Raw genomic sequence first — 25,967 nt, forward strand, 5'->3', positions numbered from 1 at the left:
CAGAAGGCAGCAGCTGTGGAGTTCGTGTGCTCACAGCTGACAAATCCAAAACATTTTTGAATACTTTGTATAAATATTATAAAGTGTTAGCCTGCTCCTTCACGTATAATACGACTATGTGGTAACTATGTGCTAGCCAGTAGGGGTACCAAATTCACACCGATGAGTTTGTTGCCAACCGCCGATTATTTTGTCTTTCGTCGGCTTCCGTACTAACAAGATGGCGTCCAAATCCAGCAGGACTCTTCTGTCCTTTGGCAGAATGAACATAAACATAAACATCGCCGGCCTCGGACTGCAAGGTTTGGCACGCAGGGTGACATATGTCACATACTCACATGTAAACCACCCTGCAAATACAAGTGAGTATGATACGCATGGCCGAATACTTTAACGGAAGCATCACGCTAAGCTAAGCTAACGTGGCTAGCTGCTGTTGTGCTAACGAGGTCACCTCTTTTGCGTCTTCATTATATATATATATAAAATTTTCAAATTATATAAGTGTGTAGTATCAAAGATACTTTGCTGGTTTGGGTGTTATAACCATAGACATGTTATAAGTAGACGCAGCATTGGCTGCTGTGACGCGAGAAATTGGGCCGCCATCTTAGAGTGGTGATGAGCCGGCGAGCAGCCTAAACTGACAGTTGACAGGTAGAAAACAAAGATGCTAAACCAGGGGTGTCAATGTTAAAGCCGGCGAACAGGTTTTATCCGGCCCGCGAGATGAGTGGGCTAAATATACCAAGAATTTATTAAAATGGACCCCGACTTAAACAAGTTGAAAAACTTATTCGGGTGTTACCATTTAGTGGTCAGTCATACTGGCTTCACGATGGCAGAGGGGTTAGTGAGTCTGCCTCACAATACTAAGGTCCTGCAGTCCTGGGTTCAATCCCAGGCTCGGGATCTTTCTATGTGGAGTTTGCATGTTCTCCCAGTGAACGCGTGGGTTCCCTCCGGTTACTCCGGCTTCCTCCCACCTCCAAAAACATGCACCTGGGGATAGGTTGATTGGCAACACTAAATTGGCCCCAGTGTGTGAATACGAGTGTGAATGTTGTCTGTGTTGGCCCTGGAATGAGGGGGCGACTTGTCCAGGGTGTACGCTGCCTTCCGCCCGATTGTAGCTGAGAGGCGCCAGCGCCCCCGCGACCCCAAAAGGGAATAAGCGTAGTAAATGGATGGATGGATGTACTCTACTGTGCAATCTACTAACAAAAGTTTCAATCAATCAAAGTATAAAAATTAGCCAAAATTTTGCAATTGAAAGAAACAGCTGTCCTAAATGTGTCCACTAGATGTCGCAATAGCAATTCTTTCTCCCTTTTATAGATGCTACATATGTAAATAAATAAATCACATGTGAGTGCACCAGTCGAGGAAATTGAGCAAACTATATAAATAGCATCCCGTAATTTGAATTTGATATTTTATTTTGATGGATTGAGAATTAACACCAATGAGTTGACTGTTTAACATTATCACAGAATTTATTCAAAAAGTATAAATAATGACAAATAAAGATAGAATACTATTAAACGCAAAATGTAAGTGTAAAAAAAAAAACATGCTTTGCACATTTTCAGAATGTGCTTGTTCTATTTTTAAACAAAGAAAACAATCTAAAATTGTCTTTATTTTTAAGTTATCGTGCTGTGATGTTAGCAGTCCGGCCCACTTGGGAGTAGATTTTTCTCCATGTGGCCCCCGATCTAAAATGAGTTTGACACCCCTTGTCAAGATTTGTTGACGAACCCCAAAATGCAGAGACGGAGGCAGGCATTGATTAAGGAAACATGGTTTTAATATAAAATACTAGAACAAAACCAAACAAAGGGTACAAACAAAAAGCATGCATGTGGGCGGATAACAAACTAGGCTATGAACAAACAAAAACTGGAAGCAGGGAACAAAAAACAGTACGCTACACAAAGCAACCAAATATAGCTTACCGTTACGCTGCAGCCACACGTCAGAAGCCACAATACAGAAGCGACATGCAATACAATAATCCAGCAGTGACTGGATGGAAAGACGGGTCTAAATAGGAGCAGACTGATTGACACCAGGTGTGGCCAGGTGCCAATCAGCCGCAGCTGAGAAGGAACACAGCACTCAGGGAGAAAGAAATGAAACCAACAAAATAAGAGCGCTGACAGGAAACATTACACACAGAGGAAACAAAGACAAATGCAGAGGAAAAAAATAAAACATAGTCAAACTGTCAGAGGGAAGCCTGACACCCATGTGCTAAACTGACAGTTGACAGGTAGAAAACAAAGATGCTAAACTGACAGCTGAATGGTAGAAAACAAAGATGGTGTTCAGCGTTTTCCTGCTCAAATGAGCGGACTGTTGAAAATAGGAATCGGGGGATTACTTTTCACAAGTAAGATTTAACATTAACATACTATTTTTTGTATTTTGTGAAAAGAATATTAGCACAGAGTTGAGAAGGAGCAACAATCTTCAATAGTATTGAAATCATAGCTGCTAGCAAAAGTGGTGTGGCATCATGCTTTCAGTGTGCATATTGTATATTACCAAATAAACGCCCTTGGGCAAATAACCGGCCATGTCATAATATCTGACCCCATTTTGTGAATTAACCGCCTCTTCCTAATAACCGATTATGTCCAAATAGCCGCCCATGGGCTGTTATTTGCATAATTTAGGTTAAAATCATATTGATTTCATTAAGCCCAATTTATAAGCTAAAATGAAAAGCAAAGGTGCAGTAATTCTGGTAATTACGGTAACAGCAGACGCGTGGAGTACAGAGAGTTACATGACAATCAAAGGCTTATCGAAATCTGTGCCGTGACGGCTTACGTGACGCAAGGATTTTAGGTAATCAACATATTGCAATGGGTCACCGCATATAGCGTAACACACACTCAACGACAACAACAAACCCACGAGGAAAAGTTTCAACATGGCAAGCAACAGTAGCAGTAAGTGGAATGAACAGGATACCGGTACACCACAACTGATGGACGGGAATACTTTAAGAGGGAAGAAGAACAGTAAGTTTGATTTAAAGTTCAAGCTAGTGGTTGTGAAGTATGCTGAGCAGAATTCTGCTTTGGCAGCGGCCAGGCAGTTTAATGTTGACCCAAAACGTGTACGACAATGGAAACAAAAAAAGGGAGGACTACTATCTCAGTCGGCAATCGATGGAAAACGGGCTCGCGTATCTGGTGGAGGTAGGAAGAAAGTGAGCGACGAGCTTGATGCTAATTTGTGTCAGTGGATACATCACGTGTGTCCCGCAAAATGATCCGCATTAAGGCCAAGGAGTTGTATGCCACCGCGAGTGACACAAAAGACGTGGTGTTTGGTGCAACGAGTGGCTGGATTAATCAATTCCTGTGTTGGAACAACTTTACCCTCAGGAGCCTAACAACTGGACAGTAACCTAAAAAAAAAAATCACCAGCCACCACTGATTATGATGCATTCTCAATTTAAGCAAAGTATAAGACAATACTTTCTTAAAAGTATAATTGTAACCAGGAATAAGTCTTCAAGTAAAAATATTCAAATACTAACATTGTTGGCTAAAACAGAATTTGCTCTTATTCTGAATCCAGTGAAACAGATTGGTGGTTTTAGCTGATATAAAGACTTCCAGATGTTTGTATGTGTTTATGTTGAAGTATTTGTCAAACGCTTTTATCCAAAGCGACATGCATAAAAAAATACATACAAAACAATCACTGTAAACATGATAATTTAAGGGAAGAATGTAATACAAAATATCAATACAAAGTGTCAAGACAGAATAAACTCTCTGCTGCTTAGCAACAGAGATACAGTCCATAAGATGTACAGATATCTAATGTATTCATATATTGTTTATGTAGCATGTATACATACGTAACCTAATCATATTGTTTCTTCAATTCAAAAATAGCTGACCGTTTTTTACCCCCTTCTCTTGGATTATATTCCCAGTTTTGATCTGGTCACTTATAGCTAGGGGTGTAACGGTACACAAAAATTTCGGTTCGGTACGTACCTCGGTTTAGAGATCACCGTTCGGTTCGTTTTCGGTACAGGAAGAAAACAACTAAATATAAATTTTTGGGTTATTTATTTCCCCATTTTGTAAACAATTGCTTTATTCTTTTAACATTGGGAACACTATAATAATTCTGCCCACGTTAATCCACATTAAACTGCCTCAAATTGTTGCTTAGATTAAATAAAATGACCAAACTTTTCTTCTACATATAAGAAGTGCAACATTAAACAGTTTCAAGTCAACTCATCATGCTTAATTTATTACAGCATTTGGGAAGCCTGTAGTGGATTTTTATTATGTAAATGTTATATTTGTATCAACATGTGATAGCAGGGACCCTGCCATTCAAAACCAGGCTGCTACATTACTAATGATTAATGTAACTATAGCTGAAAAAATAGTACAATAGCAATAGGAGAGAGTATTCATCCCTGAATACCATGGAGTTCATGTAGGCTTAATGACGCACTTACATTATTATATCAACTATGACTCTTCCTTTAACATGTCCTTTTTTGCTGCTTCAACACAGCTCAATCAACACTGTCCGTAACACACCCACAGCCCCAGACACACCGCAAAATGAGCTAATGTTACGCTAAAAGCTAATTAGCCTTCTCCTCAAGCCAGGACTGCGAATGAGCTGAGCTGCAGTTTGTTTCTAGAACGTCAACGGGCTCATAGTGATGTTTGTAGTAGTTGACTGGGAATTGTTTATTATCATTTGGGGAGAGTATGCAGCCTTATGCTCACCTGCTAAACACCTTTCTGCTCGACCATGCGCTCTGAATACCCACTGCTGATTGGTTGTTACCGCTCTGAATACGTACTGCTGATTGGCTGTTACCGCTATGGTTGTGACCAATCAGATGGTTGTGTGGGTGGGACAATGCTGGGTGCTGTGTACGAGACAGAGGCAGAAAGCAGAGCAGCTTGTTAAGACTTTAGCTTAGGCAGCTACTTCATATGTTCGTGTGGAAACTCGTTCGGTACACCTCCGCACCGAACCGAAACCCACGTACCGAAACGGTTCAATACAAATACACGTACCGTTACACCCTTACTTATAGCATTTAAAGAATATTCTATTGTTAAGCAAACGATGAATAATAAAACATGTGTCCTTTATCATAGCGACACGTATGAGAAGAAAGCGTGTGAAAGTGAGTGGTATTCAGAGAGGTAAGATGAATGAAATGCGCCGACAGTTCATTGCTCCTGCCAAATGAATTGCACTGAGTGGCACGGATCACCACTCCAAGATGGCGGCCGCACGTCTCCTCAGCGCCAATAGGCAGTAGCGCTCCATGCTGCGTACCCTTAGAACATGTCTATGTCATTAACTATCTTTCTTCCCTTTCTTTCTTTAGTTGATTTGGAACATAAACACACTTACAGCATAATACATCACACTTTTTCTTATTATATTTCCATCATGAACACACTTACAGCATAATACATCACACACTTTCATATCATTTCTCTTTACATCCTGTCCAAAAAGGAGTAGAAAGAAGCAAAGCTTATTTAATCCCACTTCAGAGCGTTTACAAATACATACATTCGTTTACTGACTTCTTTTTGTAGCAGTGACATCATTGGATGATTAATACAGCCGTTTTTGTAATGGATCATGAAGTCAGTCATAATAAACATACTGAGATGAAGAATATCCCATTTTCAATAGGGTTGAAGGTATTTCTCATAATTCTACTGTGTACTTTATAAGCACCATTCTTTTGAACAGCCACTTAAAGTGGATCATATCTGTTCAATGTTGAACTTCTTTACTTCATCCATTCCATAGTTTAATTCCACATACTGATATACTAAAGGTTTTAAGTGTTGTACGAGCATACAAATGCTTTGAATTAGATCTTCCTCCAAGGTTATATTTCTCCTCTTTAGTTGAGAAGAATTGTTGTACATTCTTGACTAGCAGGTTATAGTTTGCTTTGTACATCATTTTACCAAATCATCAAACTTCAATATCTTTGACTCAATAAATAAAGTGTTTGTATGTTCTCTATATCCAACATTATGTATCAGTCTAACTGATCTTTTTTGTAACACAGTTAGTGAATAAAGCACACATTTGCAGTTATTTCCCATATTTCTACACAATAACTCAGATATGTAACACCAGTAGACGATATGAAGTCATTTTTGGCCCAGGACATATTTTGCTTTGTTCATTATTGAAATGTTTCTTGCCGCCTTGTGTTGTATATGAGATTTGCAGTTCATTTTATCATCCAATATCTATTTGTATTAGTGTATGATGCTTTCTTCTACTGTTACCAAGGAACATTATTTTAGTTTTACTGAGATTCTTTTGTTACTTTACAAATGTCATTTGTATAAAGATTAAACAATCTTGGTCCCAGTATTGATCCCTGGGGTACACCAGAAGATATATCTAGCTGTATCGACTTATTTTCACATATTGCTTCACATTCATTAACTTTGAGTTATATCATAGTGCACTGCTGTAATCACAATCTGCAATCTTTTTAAAGCATTATCTATATGCTGTTACAGCATGTGTTACAATGATGTTCTTTTCTTAGAGCTTCCCGAGAGAGGCGGTAACCAAAAAATATTGAGAAAATACAGAAGACCTGTAAGTACTTCCATGAACATGTCTGGTTGTATTATGAAGTAAGACACTGGCATCGTTGATGTGTGTGGGCCTGCCAGGAAGGACCACCCAGAACAGAGAAGATGTCAGTGGATCAGGACTGGACCAATATCTATCCAGCAGCCGCCCCCTTCAGAGCGAATGCTGTCCCCCTACCGGTGAGGATGGGTTACCCAGTGAAAAGAGGGGCTCCCCTGGGAAAGAAAGGCAATCTGGAGCTGATCAAGGTCAGACATTGTTCTAGTCATTAATCATCACTTAATTGTCTCAGTGTCTTGACTTGGACCGTTGCAAAAAAATGTGCGTCCCAAAGTCACCAGCTTTGGCGTCACCATAGACTGTGATTTTAAACTTGACAAGTCAATGGCGTTTTAAAATCGTGTTTTTATCTTCGTCTTTTAGCAAAAGTAAAACTGTATCTTTTAATCTTTTTGAACAAGCCGTGCATGCTATTATTTCAAGTCGTCTGGACTGCTGCAATGCACTTTATGCTGGCATTAGCCTAAAAGCTCTCTCCCGGTTGCAGTTAGTCCAGAACGTGGCGGCAGGACTTTTAACAGGGGCCTGGAAATGCCAGCATATAACCCCAATCCTTGAGACTTTGCACTGGCTCCCTGTTCATTTTAGAATTTATTTTATAATTTTGCTGTATGGTTTTAAAGCTCTACATGGACTGGCACCTAGGGGTGTAACGGTACGTGTATTTGTATTGAACCGTTTCGGTACAGGGGTTCCGGTTCGGTGCGGAGGAGTACCGAACGAGTTCCACACGAACATATGAAGTAGCCGTCTATTCTAAAGTCTTAACAAGCTGCTCTGCTCCGTTCTGCCTCTGTCTCCTGCACAGCACCCTGCATTGTCCCTCCCACACAACCATCTGATTGGTTACAACAGTAGCGATAACAAGCCAATCAGAAGTGCGTATTCAGAGCGCATCTAGTCAACGCTTCAGCGTCGAGCAAATAGGTCTTTAGCAGGGGAGCAACGGACTCTTCCCAAATGATATTAAACACTTCCAAGTCAACTACTTTCTAAACATCACTATGAGCCCGTTGACCTTCTAGAAACAAACTGCAGCTCAGCTCACTCGCAGTCCTGGCTTTAGGTGAAGGCTAGTTAGCTTTTAGCGTAACGTTAGCTCATTTTGCGGTGTATGTGTGTGTGTGTGTGTTACGGACAGTGTTGATTCAGGTGTGTTGAAGCAGCAAAAAAGGACAGCAATACTATAACAATGCAATTCAATTCCAAAACCAAAGCTGACCCAGCAACACTCAGAACTGCAATAAACAGAGCAATTGAGAGGAGACACAAACACGACACAGAACAAACCAAAAGTAGTGAAGTAAAAATGAATATTATCAACAACAGTATCAATGTTAGTTATAATTTCAGCATAGCGGTGATTAAAAATCCCTCATTGACATTATCATTAGACATTTATAAAAATTAAAAGAACAATAGTGTCACAGTGGCTTACACTTGCATCGCATCTCATAAGCTTGACAACACACTGTGTCCAATGTTTTCACAAAGATAAAATAAGTCAGATTTTTGGTACGTTTAATAGTTAAAACAAATTTACATTATTGCAAACCGTTGATAAAACATTGTCCTTTACAATTACGCAAGCTTTTTTCCATCCATCCATCCATTTTCTACCGCTTATTCTTTTTTTTAAATCTACTACTCTGCTAGCATGTCAGCAGACTGGGGTAGATCCTGCTGAAATCCTATGTATTGAATGAATACAGAATCGTTTTGAATCGGAAAAATATCGTTTTTGAATCGAGAATTGCGTTGAATCCAAAAAAATCGATTTACAATCGGATCACGACCCCAAGAATCAATATTGAATCGAATCGTGGGACACCCAAAGATTTGCAGCCCTAATCAGTATGTATCAATATTTTCTCTTTTTACAAAATAGTTTTGGGGTGTTGTTTATGAGCTGCGGTGGTAAGTCTGTGGATGCAGGAAGGCTTTAAGGGCAAAACCCAAATCATTTGAATGAGAGCCAATAGTTTTGCTTTTGTTTAGTTATTGTGCAATAGCCACTTTATTTTGTTCAAAATAAATTGAATGTAGCATTCAATACCACACAAAGTGATTTACAACTATACTTGCACTTTCTAAATGTAATAATATAAGGCAACTCTTGCAAGGCAAGGCAACTTTATTTGTAAATCACTTTTCATACACAAAGCAAACTCAAAGTGCTTCACAGACAACAAAGTGAAATGAAAGAAAATAAAAGCAAAATTAAAAATGCAGACAATAAAAATAAAATCAATGCGGACGTTAAAAGATTAAAAGATTTAGCTGAAAGCTAAGGTGAACATAAAAGTTTTCAGTGTAGTTTTAAAAGTAGTCAGAGTTGGGGAATGTCTGACATCTTAAAGAAGTTTATTCCAGCTATTTGTTGCGTAGTGACTGAATGGTGCTCTCCCTTGATTTGAGTTCACTTTGGGAATCGCTAATGGATTGGTCTCAGAAGATCTTAGTGATCTAGAGGGCTTATATAGTGGGAGCATATCAGTGATATACTTCGGCCCTGGACCATTTAGTGATTTATATGTTAGCAGGAGGATTTTGAGATCAATTATCTGATGTACAAGGAGCCAATGTAAGTATTTAAGAATTGGTGTAATGTGCTCATATTTTTTGGTCTTTGTTAGAACTTTAGCAGCAGCGTTCTGAACAATCTGTAGCTGCCTGACAGTTTTTTGGGGAACACCTGCAAGGAGACCATTACAATAGTCTAGCCCAGTGTTTTTCAACTAGTGTGCCGTGAGATACAGTCAGGTGTGCCATGGGAGATTTTTTGCAAACCAGTTATTCTAGTCTGCAAATGATGTGTTGATGTTGAGTGTCGGTGCGGTCTAGAGCTCGGCAGAGTAACCATGTAATACTCTTTCATATCAGTAGGTTGCAGCAGGTAGCTAATTGCTTTGTAGATGTTGGAAACAGCGGGAGGCAGTGTGCAGGTAAAAACGTGTCTATAGCTTAAACCAAAAATATACAAAAGGCGAGTGCTCCTAAGAAAAGGCATTGAAGCTTAGGGAAGGCTATGCAGAACGAAACAAAAAAAGAACTGGCTACAAAGTAAAAAAAACTGAATGCTGGACAACAGCAAAGACTTACTGCGGAGCAAAAATGGCCTCCACAATGTACATCCGAACATGACATGACTATCAACAATGTCCCCACAAAGAAGGATATAAACACTATAAATATTCTTTATTGCTAAAACAAAGTAGATGCGGGAAATATCGGTCAAAGGAAGACATGAAACTGCTACAGGAAAATACCAAAAAAAGAGAAAAAGCCAGCAAAATAGGAGCGCAAGACAACAGGAAAACAGCAAAAAAGTCCAAATAAGTCAGGGTGTGATGTGACAGGTGGTGACAGTACACCTACTTTGAGACAAGAGCTATAGTGATACATAGTTGGTTATGCTTTAAAGTCATATCCAAAAATTGCAACAACAATTTTTTACTGTCAACTGAGTTTTGTTTTTTAATGATTTAATGATTTCTGCTGGTGGTGTGCCTCTGTAGTTTTTCAACGCAAAAAATGTGCCTCGGCTCAAAAAAGGTTGAAAAACCCTGGTCTAGTCTACTGGTAATAAAGGCATGTACAAGTTTTTCTAAGTCTTGAGCTGACATGAGCCCTCTAAGTCTCGTTACATTTTTGAGGTGATAGTAGGCCGATTTTGTTACTGATTTGATGTGACTGTCGAAATGTAAATCAGAATCTAAAATAACCCCAAGATTTCTGGCTTTATTTGAGGTTTTCAGGGACAGTGATTGAAGGTGTTGGATGACTTTAAACCTTTCCTTTTTTAGCACCAAAAACAATTATCTCAGTTTTATCTTCATTTAGTTGTAGGAAATGTTGGCACATCCAGTGTTTAACTTTCTCAATGCACTGGCACAGAAGATCTATGGGGCGATAGTCATTTGGTGATAGCGTGATAAACTTTATAAAAGTGTATTATTGAGTTTACTTTAGTTACTTGCTATTAAACATTTTCACTTCTGCAAAAGGATCTGATCGGGACTTGAAATCAGAACAGATCCTAGACCAAAAATCTAACAACATTTTTAGTATTAGTGTATTGGTAAATGTACGTGCTATATTCTCTTTGTGTGAATTTTTTTTTTAGTAAAACCTTAAAAAAGGAAGATTGCATGTTTACTTGCCAGTCTGGAACAGAGCAGTGTTGTTACACAGTCAGCTTTATATTGACACAATATTACAATTGAACTCGATCCATGTTGAGTAATTGTTAAGAAATTATGCAGGTAAAGCATGTGAAATGTGTGTTATCTCTCCTTTTAAATGTTTTTTTTTAGGTTCCAAACTTTCTACACTTGACACCTGCAGCCATCAGGAAACATTGTCAAGCCCTCAAACGTAAGTCCTTTCCTTGTACTCACTTTTTAGGGATACAACTAAGTGTTTCTTTGCAATATGTAATGAATATATATTTTACTTATCTTCAACCTTTTATTGTTTTAATACTAAGAAATGTAAAACAAAATCTGTCCCAATGTGTTGTTTAGCGTTCTGCAACGAATGGCCGTCATCCTTGGACACGGATGCCAAATGTGACCAACACTTTCCTGTCAAGGTGGAGACCAGCGACTACGTCTCTGCCGGACTCTCGCTGCGAAACCCCTCCGCCCGTGTCCTTCATCTTCGAGTGAGTTTTTATTTTTATTTTTATGGTGACCTCAATGCTGGCTTCCACTCCTGCTGACCTCTGACGCAAAGAAAAATGCACAGAGTGGGATTACAGATTTGTGGATAAGAATTAATCACCAGTTGATGTGGAATTATCTGGAGATGACTTATTGTCCTCTAGCCAAGCAAACCTGCTAGTTAAAGATCATCATTATATTTTGATAGATAGATAGATAGAGAGATAGATCTTTATTGTCATTGCACAAGTACAACAAAACTCTGTTTTCAGCACAAACCCGTTCAAGATTAGACAAACAAACAGTGTACAGGGTTACAGAACAAGAACGCTGATGAGTTGCCACAAGGCGCCCCGTAAAAGATGGGAAAAAGGTCAAAGCTGGGGAAGGATGAGTAAAAAAATACAATCTACACTGGGTTCCTAAGGGGGCCCAGTCTGGAGTGGGGAAAAAAAACCTCCATAGCAAAGCACATATACATATTACAACATACATCTCGAGATATCCAGCAACAGAGGGAGGGGAGTTCGGGGTCATGATGGTAGGCCGCAGCTCTCAGGCCTACCTATGGGATTTGCGTCGAGGGCGTTGGGTTGGGGGGGGTATGTGTGGCGTATATTTTTGTGGATGTGTGTGTAAGCCCGTAGTGTGACTCTGTTCCACCGCCTTGATGTGTTGTGCAGTCGCTAGTCCAAAGTCAACAACAACAGGTGTGTGTCAATGAGAGACAAGAAGGGAGTTTGTTGTGTCTTTGCAGCACTGTCCTTCGGGAGAGTCTCAAAACCAGGGAAACAATCTAAGTTAGAATGTTTTGTATGCGGGTGAAAATAAAATTTGCTTTTCACTCTAAATTTTTAAATGCTGATAAATAAGTAAAATTGCATTTTTTTTTTTTAAATAAGCTCTTTTATTTATGTTCTATTTTTTATTTCAGCACCTCATTAACACTTAAATCAGAATATATCAGTACCTTTCACTATAAACTGTCATTTCCAGATTAAATTGGGCCTTTTTTTTTTTTACCTTTTTAATCACTGACCATCTGTTCCAGCGACACTTTCCCCCGTTAGATTATATCAGCAAGGTAGGAATTACTGGGACATTAATCCCACTGGATTAGGCAGAAAAATAGTTGAACAGACTAAACAAATAGGCCCTAAAATATTAATTGTTAATTAAAAAAAATACACAATGGAAGTTTTGATCTCACCATAGCAGCAGTGCACAAAAGAGGCAGATTTTTCACTTTTTTGACTCATTACAAGCCTTTAGCTTCCCTGCAAAATGTTGCTGATGTCTAATATGTGGCAGCAGTGGCTTGAAAGGTTATGTTTGGGTCACAGCAGCATCAAGTTTAGGAGTTAAATAAGAGCGGTGCAGCACATCATGCACAATCTGCAGTCTGAAGGCCTGACCGTTAGGACCTGTTCCACCACCAGGGGGAGCCATTGCAACTTGCTTTAAGCCATTTGTGGAACATTTGTTTGACTACTAAAAATTACACAATCCAACATCAAACTGTGATGGGGTTTTTTTTCTGTCTCAGGTAAAGCTGTCCGCCCTCAACCTGGATGATCATGCTAGGAAGAAGATGCTCAAACTGGTAGGAGAGAGATACAGCAAAGAAACAGACATCCTCACCATCACAACCGACAGGTGAACACTCCTGTTGGAAGTCTTTTTTAGCCCGATAAACTGTACTTCAACTTAAAGAAAGGTACATCTTTCTGTCCAATAGCTGCCCACTGAGACAGCAGAATTATGACTACGCCATGTACCTGCTCACCGTACTTTACCACGAGTCTTGGGTGAGTGCAAACAGGTTGATGTAGCAGCAAATTCATTTTACTACGTTTTGGTCGTCATGATTAGCCAATATTACACAAGTTCAACATATTTTTTATGTTATCAGCTAGTTACCGGTAATTGTTTTTACAAAATGACCATTCTTAGATGTTTTATATAATTATAATTAATCAATCTACTACATTTCTTGCCTAACAGTTGTTTATAAAAGTACATTTTACTAATGACAACTGTAATGGCAAAGGCTTGTGTTATAGTTACCTCTGCTGAGGAGATTTGACGTATCGAGTCCATTTATTACAGTTTAATTGTAATTTAGTATTTTATCGATTTAATTTACAATTTCATTGACTTTTAAAAAAAATATTTTGTTATTTTTATTGTTTTTTATTTTTAGTATTTACATAGCAATGTTTTACATTTTTTATTCAAAGTAATTACACTTAAAACATATGTATATTTTGTATTATTTTAAAACCAATCTTTCTTGACAAAATTTTACAACTAATAAAATAAATAAAAACCAGGAGGTAGGTTTCAGTGCTAATCAACATTTATAGTGTTTGGGATTGGATATGTACGAACCCTGTTTCCATATGAGTTGGGAAATTGTGTTACATGTAAATATAAACGGAATACAATGATTTGCAAATCCTTTTCAACCCATATTCAATTGAATGCACTACAAAGACAACATATTTGATGTTCAAATACATAAACTATTTTTTTTTTTTTTTGCAAATAATAATAATAAACTTAGAATTTCATGGCTGTAACACGTGCCAAAGTAGATGGGAAAGGGCATGTTCACCACTGTGTTACATCACTTTTTCTTTTAACAACACTCAATAAACGTTTGGGAACTGAGGAAACTAATTGTTGAAGCTTTGAAAGTGGAATTCTTTCCCATTCTTGTTTTATGTAGAGCTTCAGTCGTTCAACAGTCCGGGGTCTCCGCTGTCGTATTTTACGCTTCATAATGCGCCACACATTTTCCATGGGAGATAGGTCTGGACTGCAGGCGGGCCAGGAAAGTACCCACACTCTTTTACTACAAAGCAATGCTGTTGTAACACAAAAGCTTTGCATTGTCTTGCTGAAATAAGCAGGGGCATCCATGATAACGTTGCTTGGATGACAACATATGTTGCTCCAAAACCTGTATGGACCTTTCAGCATTAATGGTGCCTTCACAGGTGTGTAAGTTACCCATGCCTTGGGCTCTAATACCCCCCCATACCATCACAGATGCTGGCTTTTGAACTTTGAGCCTATAACAATCCGGATGGTTATTTTCCTTTCTGTTCCGGAGGACACCACGTCCACAGTTTCCAAATATAATTTGAAATGTGGACTCGTCAGACCACAGAACACTTTTCCACTTTGCATCAGTCCATCTTAGGTGAGCTTTGGCCCAGCAAAGCCGGCGGCGTTTCTGAGTGTTGTTGATGAATGGGCTTTGCAGAGTAGAGTTTTAACTTGCACTTACAGATGTAGTGACCAACTGGAGTTACTGACATTGGTTTTATGAAGTGTTCCTGAGCCCATGTGGTGATATCCTTTACACACTGATGTCGGGTTTTTTATGCAGTACCGCCTGAGGAATCAAAAGTCCGTAATATCACCGCTTACGTGCAGTGATTTCTCCAGATTCTCTGAACCTTTTGATGATTCTACGGACCGTAGATGGTAAAATCCCTAAATTCCTTGCAATAGCTCGTTGAGAAATGTTGTTCTAAAACTGTTCGACATTTTGCTTACAAAGTGGTGACCTTCGCCCCATCCTTGTTTGGGAATTACTTATCATTTCATGGAAGCTGCTTTTATACCCAATCATGGCACCCACCTGTTCACAATTAGCCTGCACACCTGTGGGATGTTCCAAATAAGTGTTTGATGAGCATTCCCCAACTTTATCAGTATTTATTGCCACCTTTCCCAACTTCTTTGTCACGTGTTGCTGGCATCAAATTCTAAAGTTAATGATTATTTGCAAATCTCACCATTAATGCTAATAATAATAATAATAATGGATTAGATTTATATCGCGCTTTTCTATTGTTAGATACTCAAAGCGCTCACAGAGAAGTGGGAACCCATCATTTTATTCACACCTGGTGGTGGTAAGCTACATCTGTAGCCACAGCTGCCCTGGGGTAGACTGACCGAAGCGTGGCTGCCAGTTTGCGCCTACGGCCCCTCCGACCACCACCAATCATTCATTCATCAAAGGTGAAGTGTCCTGCCCAAGGACACAACGGCAGCGATTTGGATGTCAATAGGTGGGAAGCGAACCTGCAACCCTCAGGTTTCGGGCACGGCCGCTCTACCCACTACGCCATGCCCCCCCTAGGTCCATACAGGTTTTGGAGCAACATGTGTTGCCATTCAAGCAGCGTTATCATGGACGCCCCTGCTTATTTCAGCTAGACAATGCCAAGACAAGTGTTACAACAGCGTGGCTTCGTAAAAAAAAAGAAAAAAGAGTGCGGGTACTTTCCTGGCCCGCCTGCAGTCCAGACCTGTCTCCCGTGGAAAATGTGTGGCACATTATGAAGCGTAAAATACGACAGCGGAGACCCCGAACTGTTTAACGACTGAAGCTGTACATAAAACAAGAATAGGAAAGAATTCCACTTTCAAAGCTTCAACAATTAGTTTCCTCAGTTCCCAAACATTTATTGAGTGTTGTTAAAACAAAAGGTGATGTAACACAGTGGTGAACATGCCCTTTCCCAACTACTTTGGCACGTGTTGCAGCCATGAAATTCTAAGTGAATTATTATTTGAACATCAAATATGTTGTCTTTGTAGCATATTCAACTGAATATGGGTTGAAAAGGATTCACAAATCATTGTATTCCGTTTATATTTACATCTAACACAATTTCCCAACTCATATGGAAACGGGGTTTGTAATATGCCCATAAAAAGTAGTAGATCACGCCTGCTTGTTTGAAATGATAGCATAACGCTGCATGTGCAGTAAATAAGTAGTGATGTTCCCCACAGTACACGCCAAGTCCTCATTTAAATAAGCAGTCTGCACCACCAGTCTTAGTAAATCACACGCCCTTTTATAGCTTGCACACGCCATTTACCACACGGTATTTGGATATCAGTAAATCAGGCCCTAATTGTTCGCTTTGTGTTAGTAATTAGCATCAACATTTTCTCACTTTTGCTCTTTTTTTATTCATCCTTCTATTTTCCCAAAGTGCCAGCGGCCAATAAGGAATGACTTGGTGTGTAGTCTTGAACTTCCCCTCGCACTTTAAAGCTACGAGCACGGTGTTTGGTGTCCCGCTGCTATCAGGTGTTGCTCTAAGAAAAGTGGACTTGGTCTGCCGTGCTTCCTGTTTTCCCCACCACAGGAAGTAGAGGACAGGCAGGTGCTGACCTTTAGACCAACAATGGCAGGCACAGTCTTCTGTGATGTTTTTGTAACGCTAGACCACAAAGACGGGTTGTTGCATGTGATTTTATACCCGTAAAGGTCCGAGAAGTGGAGTCGTGCTTCCAGCAACGGACTAATGGTTGCTTTCTTCAGAAAACGGAAGGCTGGGAGGCGGAGAAGACAGTGGCGGACATGGAGGAGTATTACTGGGAAGACAGCCCGTCCCAGAAGAACCTGATGGACACGGTGCTACGCATCAAGGCGGTGACGGCAGAGGACGAAAGGCGAGAGCAGCTTCTAGGCAGGAGTGAAGTGCAGGAGTACAAGGACTCGGTCACCAGACTGAAGAACCAAGGCGACAGTGAGAGCGCCATGCTGCAGTACAAAGAGGCCGTCATGAAAGTACTCAAGCTGTGACTTACAAGGACTTACGTAGATAAAATACCAAAATAAAAGTTCAAGAGTTCTCTTTGACCACGTTGTACTTCATCAGACGCATGGACCCTTGGTAGCCCCTCCCCCCTCGCCTGCAGCAGCATGAAAGCAGCAGCAGCAGCAGCAACATAGTCCCACAGCTCAACAGCGCCACCAGCAGGCTCTGCCACTCCTCCCCTAAACCCGAAGACTTCATGTCCTCGGCAGTTGGAGTCGGGCTCCCTCGCTCTTTGACGGACGTCTGGGCCGTGGACGTGGAGGTGGGGGCACGGTCGGTGGAGAGGGAAGCAGGCGGCGCTGTTGTCACGGTAACGCTGGGGGAAGCCATGAAGGTGGTTGATGTTTCCGCCGGAGGTGTCTTCACAGGTGGTTTGACGGTGGCAGGGGGCGGCGGATGGAAGAACTGCCGCTTGTCGGAGGCGGGCAAAGCCTCGGACGCATTGATGCGACTGAAGTGATGCGGCAGCACGCCCACGCTGGAGGTGAGATGCTTCTCAAACACCAACAAGTCGGGATCCACACCTTGCATCACGTGCAGAACAAACTGTACGTTATACCTTCATAAAGTTCAAACTTACTACATTTCTACCAGGTTAACATTAATTCATTAGTCTGATTAACGATTAGTGTTTCTTTCTCATTTGAGTGACAGCATACTTGCCAACCCTCCCGGATTTCCCGGGAGACTCCCGAAATTCAGCGCCTCTCCCAAAAAACCTCCCGGGACAAATTTTCTCCCAAAATTCAGGCGGAGCTGCAGGCCACGCCCCTTCCAGGTCCATGCGGAGCTGAGTGAGGACAGCCTGTTTTCACGTCCGCTTTCCCACAATATAAACAGCGTGTCTGCCCAATGATGTTATAACTGTAGAATGATCGAGGGCGAGTTCTTGGTTTCTTATGTGGGTTTATTGTTAGGGAGTTTTTAATAACGTCCTCCCAGCGCGGTAACAACACACAACAACAGCAGTCACGTTTTCGTCTGCCGTAAACAGCAATGTTGTGACACTCTTAAACAGGACAATACTGCCATCTACTGTACATGCGTATGGTTAGAAAAATAGTGACAGAGAATAGAACAAGGATGGACAATTCAACCCTTTAACTCAACAATGAGTAGATGAGTGTTATGTGTGTGTTTATGTGTAAATAAATGAACACTGAAATTCAAGTATTTCTTTTATAGATATGTATATATAGAATACTTGACTCTTAACCACGCCCCTCTCCCCACCCCAACTACGCCCCCCACCTCCCGAAATCGGAGGTCTCAAGGTTGGCAAGTATGAGTGACAGCCATGTTTGCCGATCACAATTGTCGAGCCTCGCGTTTCTTCGTCTCTAACTTCAAACTCCGTGCGTCACCTTTGTTTAACATTAGAAATAACTGAACGCAGTGAGCCCTCTTTTCAGTCGTTCACAATCTTTGTCTCGCTGGGTGCCAGCTTGACACACACACAATTCAGGTCCCTGCTAGCGACTCGCAGGTGAGGAGTGTTGCTAAGTAACACTAATCAGGAGAAACAAAACGACAAACCCCGTTTCCACATGAGTTGGGAAATTGTGTTAGATGTAAATATAAACGGAATACAATGATTTGCAATAATCATTGTATAAACATTTTAAAGCATGACAAACATTTTTTTTTTTTGCAAATAATCATTAACTTTAGAATTTGATGCCAGCAACACGTGACAAAGAAGTTGGGAAAGGTGGCAATAAATACTGATAAAGTTGAGGAATGCTCATCAAACACTTATTTGGAACATCCCACAGGTGTGCAGGCTAATTGGGAACAGGTGGGTGCCATGATTGGGTATAAAAGCAGCTTCCATGAAATGCTAAGTAATTCACAAACAAGGATGGGGTGAGGGTCACCACTTTGTAAGCAAATTGTCAAACAGTTTTAGAACATTTCTCAACGAGCTATTGCAAGGAATTTAGGGATTTTACCATCTATGGTCCGTAAAATCATCAAAAGGTTCAGAGAATCTGGAGAAATCACTGCACATAAGCGACGATATTACGGACCTTTGGTCCCTCAGGCGGCACTGCATCAAAAACAGACATCAGTGTGTAAAGGATATCACCACATGGGCTCTGGACCACTTCATAAAACCACTGTCAGTAACTACAGTTGGTTGCTACATCTGTAAGTGCAAGTTAAAACTCTACTATGCAAAGCAAAACCCATTTATCAACAACACCCAGAAACGCCGCCAGCTTTGTTGGGCTCGAGCTCATCTAAGACGGACTAATGCAAAGTGGAAAAGTGTTCTGTGGTCTGATGAGGCCACATTTCAATTCATATTTGGAAACAGAAGACGCGGTGTCCTCCAGAAACAAGAGGAAAATAACCATTCAGATTGTTCTAGGCGCAAAGTTCAAAAGCCAGCATCTGTGATGGTATGGGGGTGCATTAGTGCCCAAGGCATGGGTAACTTACACATCTGTGAAGGCACCATTAATGCTGAAAGGTCCATACAGGTTTTGGAGCAACATATGTTGTTATCCAAGCAACGTTATCATGGACGCCCCTGCTTATTTCAGCAAGACAAGTGTTACAACAGCGTGGCTTCGTAAAAAAAAGAGTGCGGGTACTTTCCTGGCCTGCCTGCAGTCCAGACCTGTCTCCCATCAAAAATGTGTGGCGCATTATGAAGCGTAAAATATGACAGCGGAGACCCCGGATTGTTGAACGACTGAAGCTCTACATAAAACAAGAATGGGAAAGAATTCCACTTTCAAAGCTTCAACAATTAGTTTCCTCAGTTCCCAAACGTTTATTGAGTGTTGTTAAAAGAAAATGTGATGTAACACAGTGGTGAACATGCCCTTTCCCAACTACCTTGGCACGTGTTGCAGCCATGGAATTCTAAGTTAATTATGATTTTGAACATCAAATATGTTGTCTTTGTAGCATATTCAACTGAATATGGGTTGAAAATGATTTGCAAATCATTGTATTCCGTTTATATTTACATCTAACACAATTTCCCAAGGGCTTCACGGTGGGGAGAGGGGTTAGTGCATCTGCCTCACGATACGAAGGTCCTGAGTAGTCAGGGTTCAATCCCGGGCTCGGGATCTTTCTGTGTGGAGTTTGCATGCTCTCCCTGTGAATGCGTGGGTTCCCTCCGGGTACTCCGGCTTCCTCCCACTTCCAAAGACATGCACCTGGGGATAGGTTGATTGGCAACACTAAATGGTCCCTTGTGTGTGAATGATTGTGAATGTTGTCTGTCTATCTGTGTTGGCCCTGCGATGAGGTGGCGACTTGTCCAGGGTGTATCCCACCTTCCGCCCGATTGTAGCTGAGATAGGCACCAACGCCCCCCGCTACCCCTAAAGGAAAAAGCGGTAGAAAATGGATGGATGGAATCTTAGAGAAAAAATACAACCTTAAAAATTATTTTAGGATTTTTAAACACGTATACCTTTTTACCTTTTAAATTCCTTCCTCTTCTTTCCTGATAATTTGAATCAATGTTCAAGTAATTTTTTTTTCATTGTAAAGAATGATAAATACATTTTAATTTAATTCTTCCTTTAAGTTTCTGTTTTTCTGACAAAGAATATTTGTGAAGTATTTCTTCAAACTTATTATGATTAAAATTAAAACAATATATATTCTGGCAAATCTAAAAAATCTGTAGAATCAAATTTAACTCTTATTTCAAAGTCTTTTGAATTTATTTAAAAAAATTTTGTTCTGGAAAATCTAGAAAATAGAACTTTTTGGATAAGAATAATAAATACATTTTAATTCAATTCTTCATTTTAGCTTCTGTTTTTTCAACGAAGAATAATTGTGAAATATTTCTTCTAACTTATTATGATTAAAATAAAAAAAAATATTCTGGCAAATCCAGAACATTTTTGGCAACACTAAATGGTCCCTAGTGTGTGAATGTGAGTGTGAATGTTGTCTGTCTATCTGTGTTGGCCCTGCGATGAGGTGGCGACTTGTCCAGGGTGTACCCCGCCTTCCGCCATATTGTAGCTGAGATAGGCGCCAGCGCCCCCCCACGAGCCCAAAAAAGGGAATAAGCGGTAGGAAATGGATGGATGGATGGATTGCAAAGTCTATTGAATTTCTTTTTAAATTTTTGCTCTGGAAAATCTAGAAGAAATAATGATTTGTCTTTGTTAGAAATATAGCTTGGTCCAATTTGTTATATATTCTAACAAAGTGCAGATTGGATTCTAACCTATTTAAAACATGTCATCAAAATTCTAAAATTAATCTTAATCAGGAAAAATTACTAATGATGTTCCATAATTTTTTTTTTTTTTTTTTTTTCAAAAATTTTCAAATTGGCTTGTTTTTCCTCTTCTTTTTTTCGGTTGAATTTTAAGAGTCGAAATTGAAGATAAACTGTGTTTCAAAATTAGATTTTGTTTTTTTTCCTGTTTTCTCCTCTTTTAAAGTGTTTTTTTCATCATTTATTCCCTACAAAAAACCTTCATATATATATATATATATATATATATATATATATATATATATATATATATATATATATATATATATGTATAGATGTATTTATTAAAGGTCCGATTGTAGCCGAGATAGGCGCCAGCGCCCCCCACGAGCCCAAAAAAGGGAATAAGCGGTAGAAAATGGATGAATGGATGGATTGCAAAATCTTGAATTTCTTTTTTAATTTTTGTTCTGGAAAATCTAGAAGAAATAATGATTTGTCTTTGTTAGAAATATAGCTCGGTCCAATTTGTTGTTTATTCTAACAAAATGCAGATTGGATTTTAACCTATTTAAAACATGTCATCAAAATTCTGAAAGTAATCTTAATCAGGAAAAATTACTAATGATGTTCCATAAATTATCTTTTTTTATTTTTTCAAAAATATTCAAATTAGCTAGTTTTTCCTCTTCTTTTTTTCGGTTGAATTTTGAATTTTAAAGATTCGAAATTGAAGATAAACTATGTTTCAAAATTAGATTTTCATTTTTTTCCTGTATTCTCCTCTTTTAAAGCGTTCAATTTCATCATTTATTCTCTACAAAAAACCTTCCGTGAAAGGAAAAAAAATGTGCGATGGAATGACAGACATAAATACCCATTTTTTATACATATATATATATATATATATATACATATATACATATATATACATACATATATATATATACATATATACATATATATACATACATATATATATATATACATATATATATACATACATACATATATATATACATACATACATATACATACATACATATATATATATACATACATACATATACATACATACATACATATATATACATACATACATATACATACATACATACATACTAATATATACATACATATATATATATATATATAGATTTATTTATTAAAGGCCCGATTGTAGCTGAGATAGGCACCAGCGCCCCCCGCGACCCCAAAAGGGAATAAGCGGTAGAAAATGGATGGATGGATGGAAATTGAGCAAATTGGCTATTTCTGGCAATTTATTTAAGTGTGTATCAAACTGGTAGCCCTTCGCATTAATCAGTACCCAAGAAGTAGCTCTTGGTTTCAAAAAGGTTGGTGACCCCTGCTTTAGGGGGTTGCCTACAGCCGCATTACAGTCTCATCCCCGAGTAGCTGCGGTTATTAGAGCTCGCGGGCGTATGGACCTCACCATGAGTCAGCTTGTAGAGGACCACCTTGTGTCGCTGTGTGACGATGCAGCTGTCCAAGGTCGGGCAGTGAAGGTGCAGACAGTTGTCCCATGTGGCGGCGTAGTCAAAGATGGCCACGTTGCAGGACACTTGGAAAGGAGACAGTCAATGGAAAAAAAAGTTTTGCGACCCCAGAAAAGGGACAAGCGGTAGAAAATGTACGGCTGGTGTAAAAGAGTGGACTCACCATTTGTAGTCAGGCAGCAGCTCCGACTGCACCCGAGCGCGCTCTCCTCCCGGTAGCTGCGGACAAGACGCGCTCCTCTCCTCTCAGACTCGCCCGTGTCCAGAAGGACGCCCGGGAAATGTCGGATCCAGCAGTTTTTGTAATAAGAAGTGGGCGAGCAGCGAGACTCTGTGCGGCACATCAATGCAGCGAGGAGCAGGGCCAGCAGACCCCGGGACATCTTCACGGCGGGCGAGTGGAGAGCAAATCTAAACTCTCAGCCTTTCTTAAATAACTGTGGTGAGCCAAGGGGGCGGGTTTATTGGCAGTCCTCCTCCAGGTGGGACACTGACAGGCACCGGCGTTAAAGCACCTTCATTTGATCAACTAGGGATTTAAACATCAAATACTTCGAATCTTAGTTGTACAAGAAATATGTATTATATACATGTGTATTAAAGAATTCAAAACTATAAATATACATATTCATATGATTAGTAATAAACTGGTTGTGTGAGTCATACCAAAGACTATAAAAATGGGAACCATTACCTCCCTGTTTGGCACTCAGCAGCAAGGCTTGGAATTGAGGGTTAAATCACCAAAAATGAATCCCGGGCGCAGCCACTGCTGCTGCTCACTGCTCCCCTCACCTCCCAGGGGGTGAGCAAGGGTGATGGGTCAAATGCAGAGACTAATTTCGTCACACCTAGTGTGTGTGTGTGTGTGACAATCATTGCTACTTTAATTTTATAAATTGTAATGAAAAGTAAAAAATACTATCATTAAAAATATAATATAGATAAAATATATATTTAAAAAAAAATCAATACTATGACTAATAAATTATATTTTTTGTAGAACAAAATAAAAGGATCTACTGAAAATATTTAACAAATTAAATACTATGAATAAATTATAATACACATTTTTTTAAAAACACTACAATATGATAAATAAATTAATGTAAATATTTACAAAAAAAAAATAGTGTGGCAAGTTAAAGGCCTACTTAAACCCACTACTACCGACCACGCAGTCTGATAGTTTATATATCAATGATGAAATATTAACATTGCAACACATGCCAATACGGCCTTTTTAGTTTACTAAATTGCAATTTTAAATTTTGCGCAAAGTATCCTGTATGATGACGCGTGCGCGTGACGTCACGCATTGTAGAGGACAGTTTTTTTTCCAGCATCGTTCCCAGCTATTAAATCGTCTGTTTTCGTAGCAAAATTCCACAGTATTCTGGACATCTGTGTTGCTGAATCCTTTGCAATTTGTTCAATGAATAATGGAGTCATCAAAGAAGAAAGATGTAGGTGGGAAGCGGTGTATTGCGGCCGCCTTTAACAACACAAACACAGCCGGTGTTTCATTGTTTACATACCCGAAAGATGACAGTCAAGCTTTACTATGGAACAGAGCGGTCAAGTGAACACGGTTGGATTGGACCACACACACAAAGTACAGTGTATTAGGCAGAGATAATTTCAAAAGATCGTGTTTCGAAGAGGGTCCCTTGCGAAGGGCAGAGATGGGCATCGCCAACACCCGTCGACTGGTGCGGAAGAAAGGTGCGGGGCCGACCTTCAGGTTGTACAGGTACGACCATATAATCTCACTAAAACACTAGTAACACAATAAGCAGATAAGGGATTTTCCAGAATTATCCTAGTAAATTTTTCTAATAACATCTGAATCGCTCCCACTGTATAGTCTCTTTTTTTTAGTCCTTCACTCTCACTTTCCTCATCCACAAATCTTTCATCCTCGCTCAAATTAATGGGGAAGTCGTCGCTTTCTCGGTCCGAATCGCTCTCGCTGCTGGTGGCCATGATTGTAAACAATGTTCAGATGTGAGGAGCTCCACAACCCGTGACGTCACGCGCACATCGTCTGCTACTTCCGGTACAGGCAAGGCTTTTTTATTAGCGACCAAAAGTTGCGAACTTTATCGTCGATGTTCTCTACTATATCCATCCATCCATCCATTTTCTACTGCTTATTCCCTTTCGGGGTCACGGGGGGCGCTGGCGCCTATCTCAGCTACAATCCTTTCAGCAAAAATACGGCAATATCGCGAAATGATCAAGTATGACACATAGAATGGACCTGCTATCCCCGTTTAAATAAGAACATCTCATTTACAAATACAATCAACACATTTAAAACCAAATAAAAACACATGTAAGTTAAATGAATAAAAATATATATTCATATCCATGATGGTGTTGACATTAAAAAAAGCACCAGGAGTAAGTTTTCGTAAGAAACATCTATATTTTGTATCTGACACTTCAGGGCCAATGACATGATGCAATCAGCAAAAACTGTGCTTCAAGGTAGCAATATTATTATCATTATTATTATTATTATTATCATCATTAATATTATGTGCCGTTTTGTTGGAGTCACTTTCAAGCCGTAGGACAAAAAGCGAAAAAGAGACAAGTCCACTTGAAGAATGCAGGTGTTGGTCATCTGTCAGTCAGCAGGGGGCGCCCTGAGTCAGCCTTCACATGCATGACAACTCCAAACAAGCACAAGTAGAATCCAAAAACACTCATGCAGGGCTCCTGTGACATAAGTGCATCACGGTTCTTCTTTCCAACGGCCAGGCCTGCTCGCGGTCTCTGCGGTCCTCGTCGGGGACGTCCCGAGGTCGCCACCTTCCAGCCCCAAGCTCACGGAATGATGGCGAGCCCTTATGATGGAGGGGAGGGAGGGGCTTCACGGAGGTCGTCGCTACGGTGACAGCCTCAGTCCTTGACCAGCCGGTAGATGTGGTGCTGGGCGCCGTGCTCGCTGGTGGACACCTCGAAGACGTAGGCCACGCACAGCAGCGTCTCCAGGGTGTCCCTGTTGCTCACCACCTGCAGCACAAACGGCTCTGTGTCAACTACGGTGGTCCTTGAGGGTCAAAGTTTTACTTTCACAACCGTAATTGGTTGCCGAGCTCATCAAAAAAGTGCCCAGTGGCAAGACCCCAGGAGAGGGCCGGATTGGCCCCGAGCACCTGGAGGCTCTGGAAGTCCTGGACTGTCGTGGCTACCCTGGAAGACTGGGGCAGTACCTCTGGA

At 40.1% G+C, this 25,967-nt stretch overlaps 4 protein-coding genes across 5 annotated transcripts in view; 1 reads left to right on the forward strand and 3 right to left on the reverse strand.

Moving 5' to 3' along the window:
- kcnq1.2 (potassium voltage-gated channel, KQT-like subfamily, member 1.2) overlaps positions 1–2,010 on the reverse strand; it is a 508,250-nt gene extending 506,240 nt beyond the window's left edge. Inside the window, exon 1 of the mRNA XM_061916861.1 lies at positions 1,959–2,010. The gene's annotated coding sequence lies outside the window, so the exon portion shown is untranslated. The remainder of the gene's footprint in view (positions 1–1,958) is intronic.
- mrps35 (mitochondrial ribosomal protein S35) lies at positions 1–17,053 on the forward strand. Its single transcript, XM_061916865.1, has 8 exons — positions 1–362; positions 6,603–6,655; positions 6,733–6,900; positions 11,029–11,089; positions 11,239–11,378; positions 12,923–13,032; positions 13,115–13,184; positions 16,733–17,053. The coding sequence occupies exons 1-8, from the start codon at positions 221–223 to the stop codon at positions 16,994–16,996; spliced, it is 1,008 nt and encodes a 335-aa protein (XP_061772849.1). The 5' UTR covers positions 1–220; the 3' UTR covers positions 16,997–17,053.
- Positions 15,851–25,368, reverse strand: LOC133563743 (MANSC domain-containing protein 4-like). Its single transcript, XM_061918040.1, has 4 exons — positions 25,303–25,368; positions 22,900–23,119; positions 22,673–22,801; positions 15,851–17,536 (listed from the first exon to the last, which is right to left on the reverse strand). The coding sequence occupies exons 1-4, from the start codon at positions 25,366–25,368 to the stop codon at positions 17,037–17,039; spliced, it is 915 nt and encodes a 304-aa protein (XP_061774024.1). The 3' UTR covers positions 15,851–17,036.
- LOC133562996 (transcriptional enhancer factor TEF-3-like) overlaps positions 25,144–25,967 on the reverse strand; it is a 108,918-nt gene continuing 108,094 nt past the window's right edge. For both annotated transcript variants that reach the window (XM_061916867.1, XM_061916866.1), the window contains exon 11: positions 25,144–25,760. In XM_061916867.1, coding sequence (XP_061772851.1) covers positions 25,647–25,760 — 114 coding nt within the window. In that variant the 3' untranslated portion in view covers positions 25,144–25,646. The remainder of the gene's footprint in view (positions 25,761–25,967) is intronic.

This window comes from Nerophis ophidion, linkage group LG12 (assembly GCF_033978795.1).
Source record: "Nerophis ophidion isolate RoL-2023_Sa linkage group LG12, RoL_Noph_v1.0, whole genome shotgun sequence".
Lineage (NCBI taxonomy): Eukaryota > Metazoa > Chordata > Actinopteri > Syngnathiformes > Syngnathidae > Nerophis > Nerophis ophidion.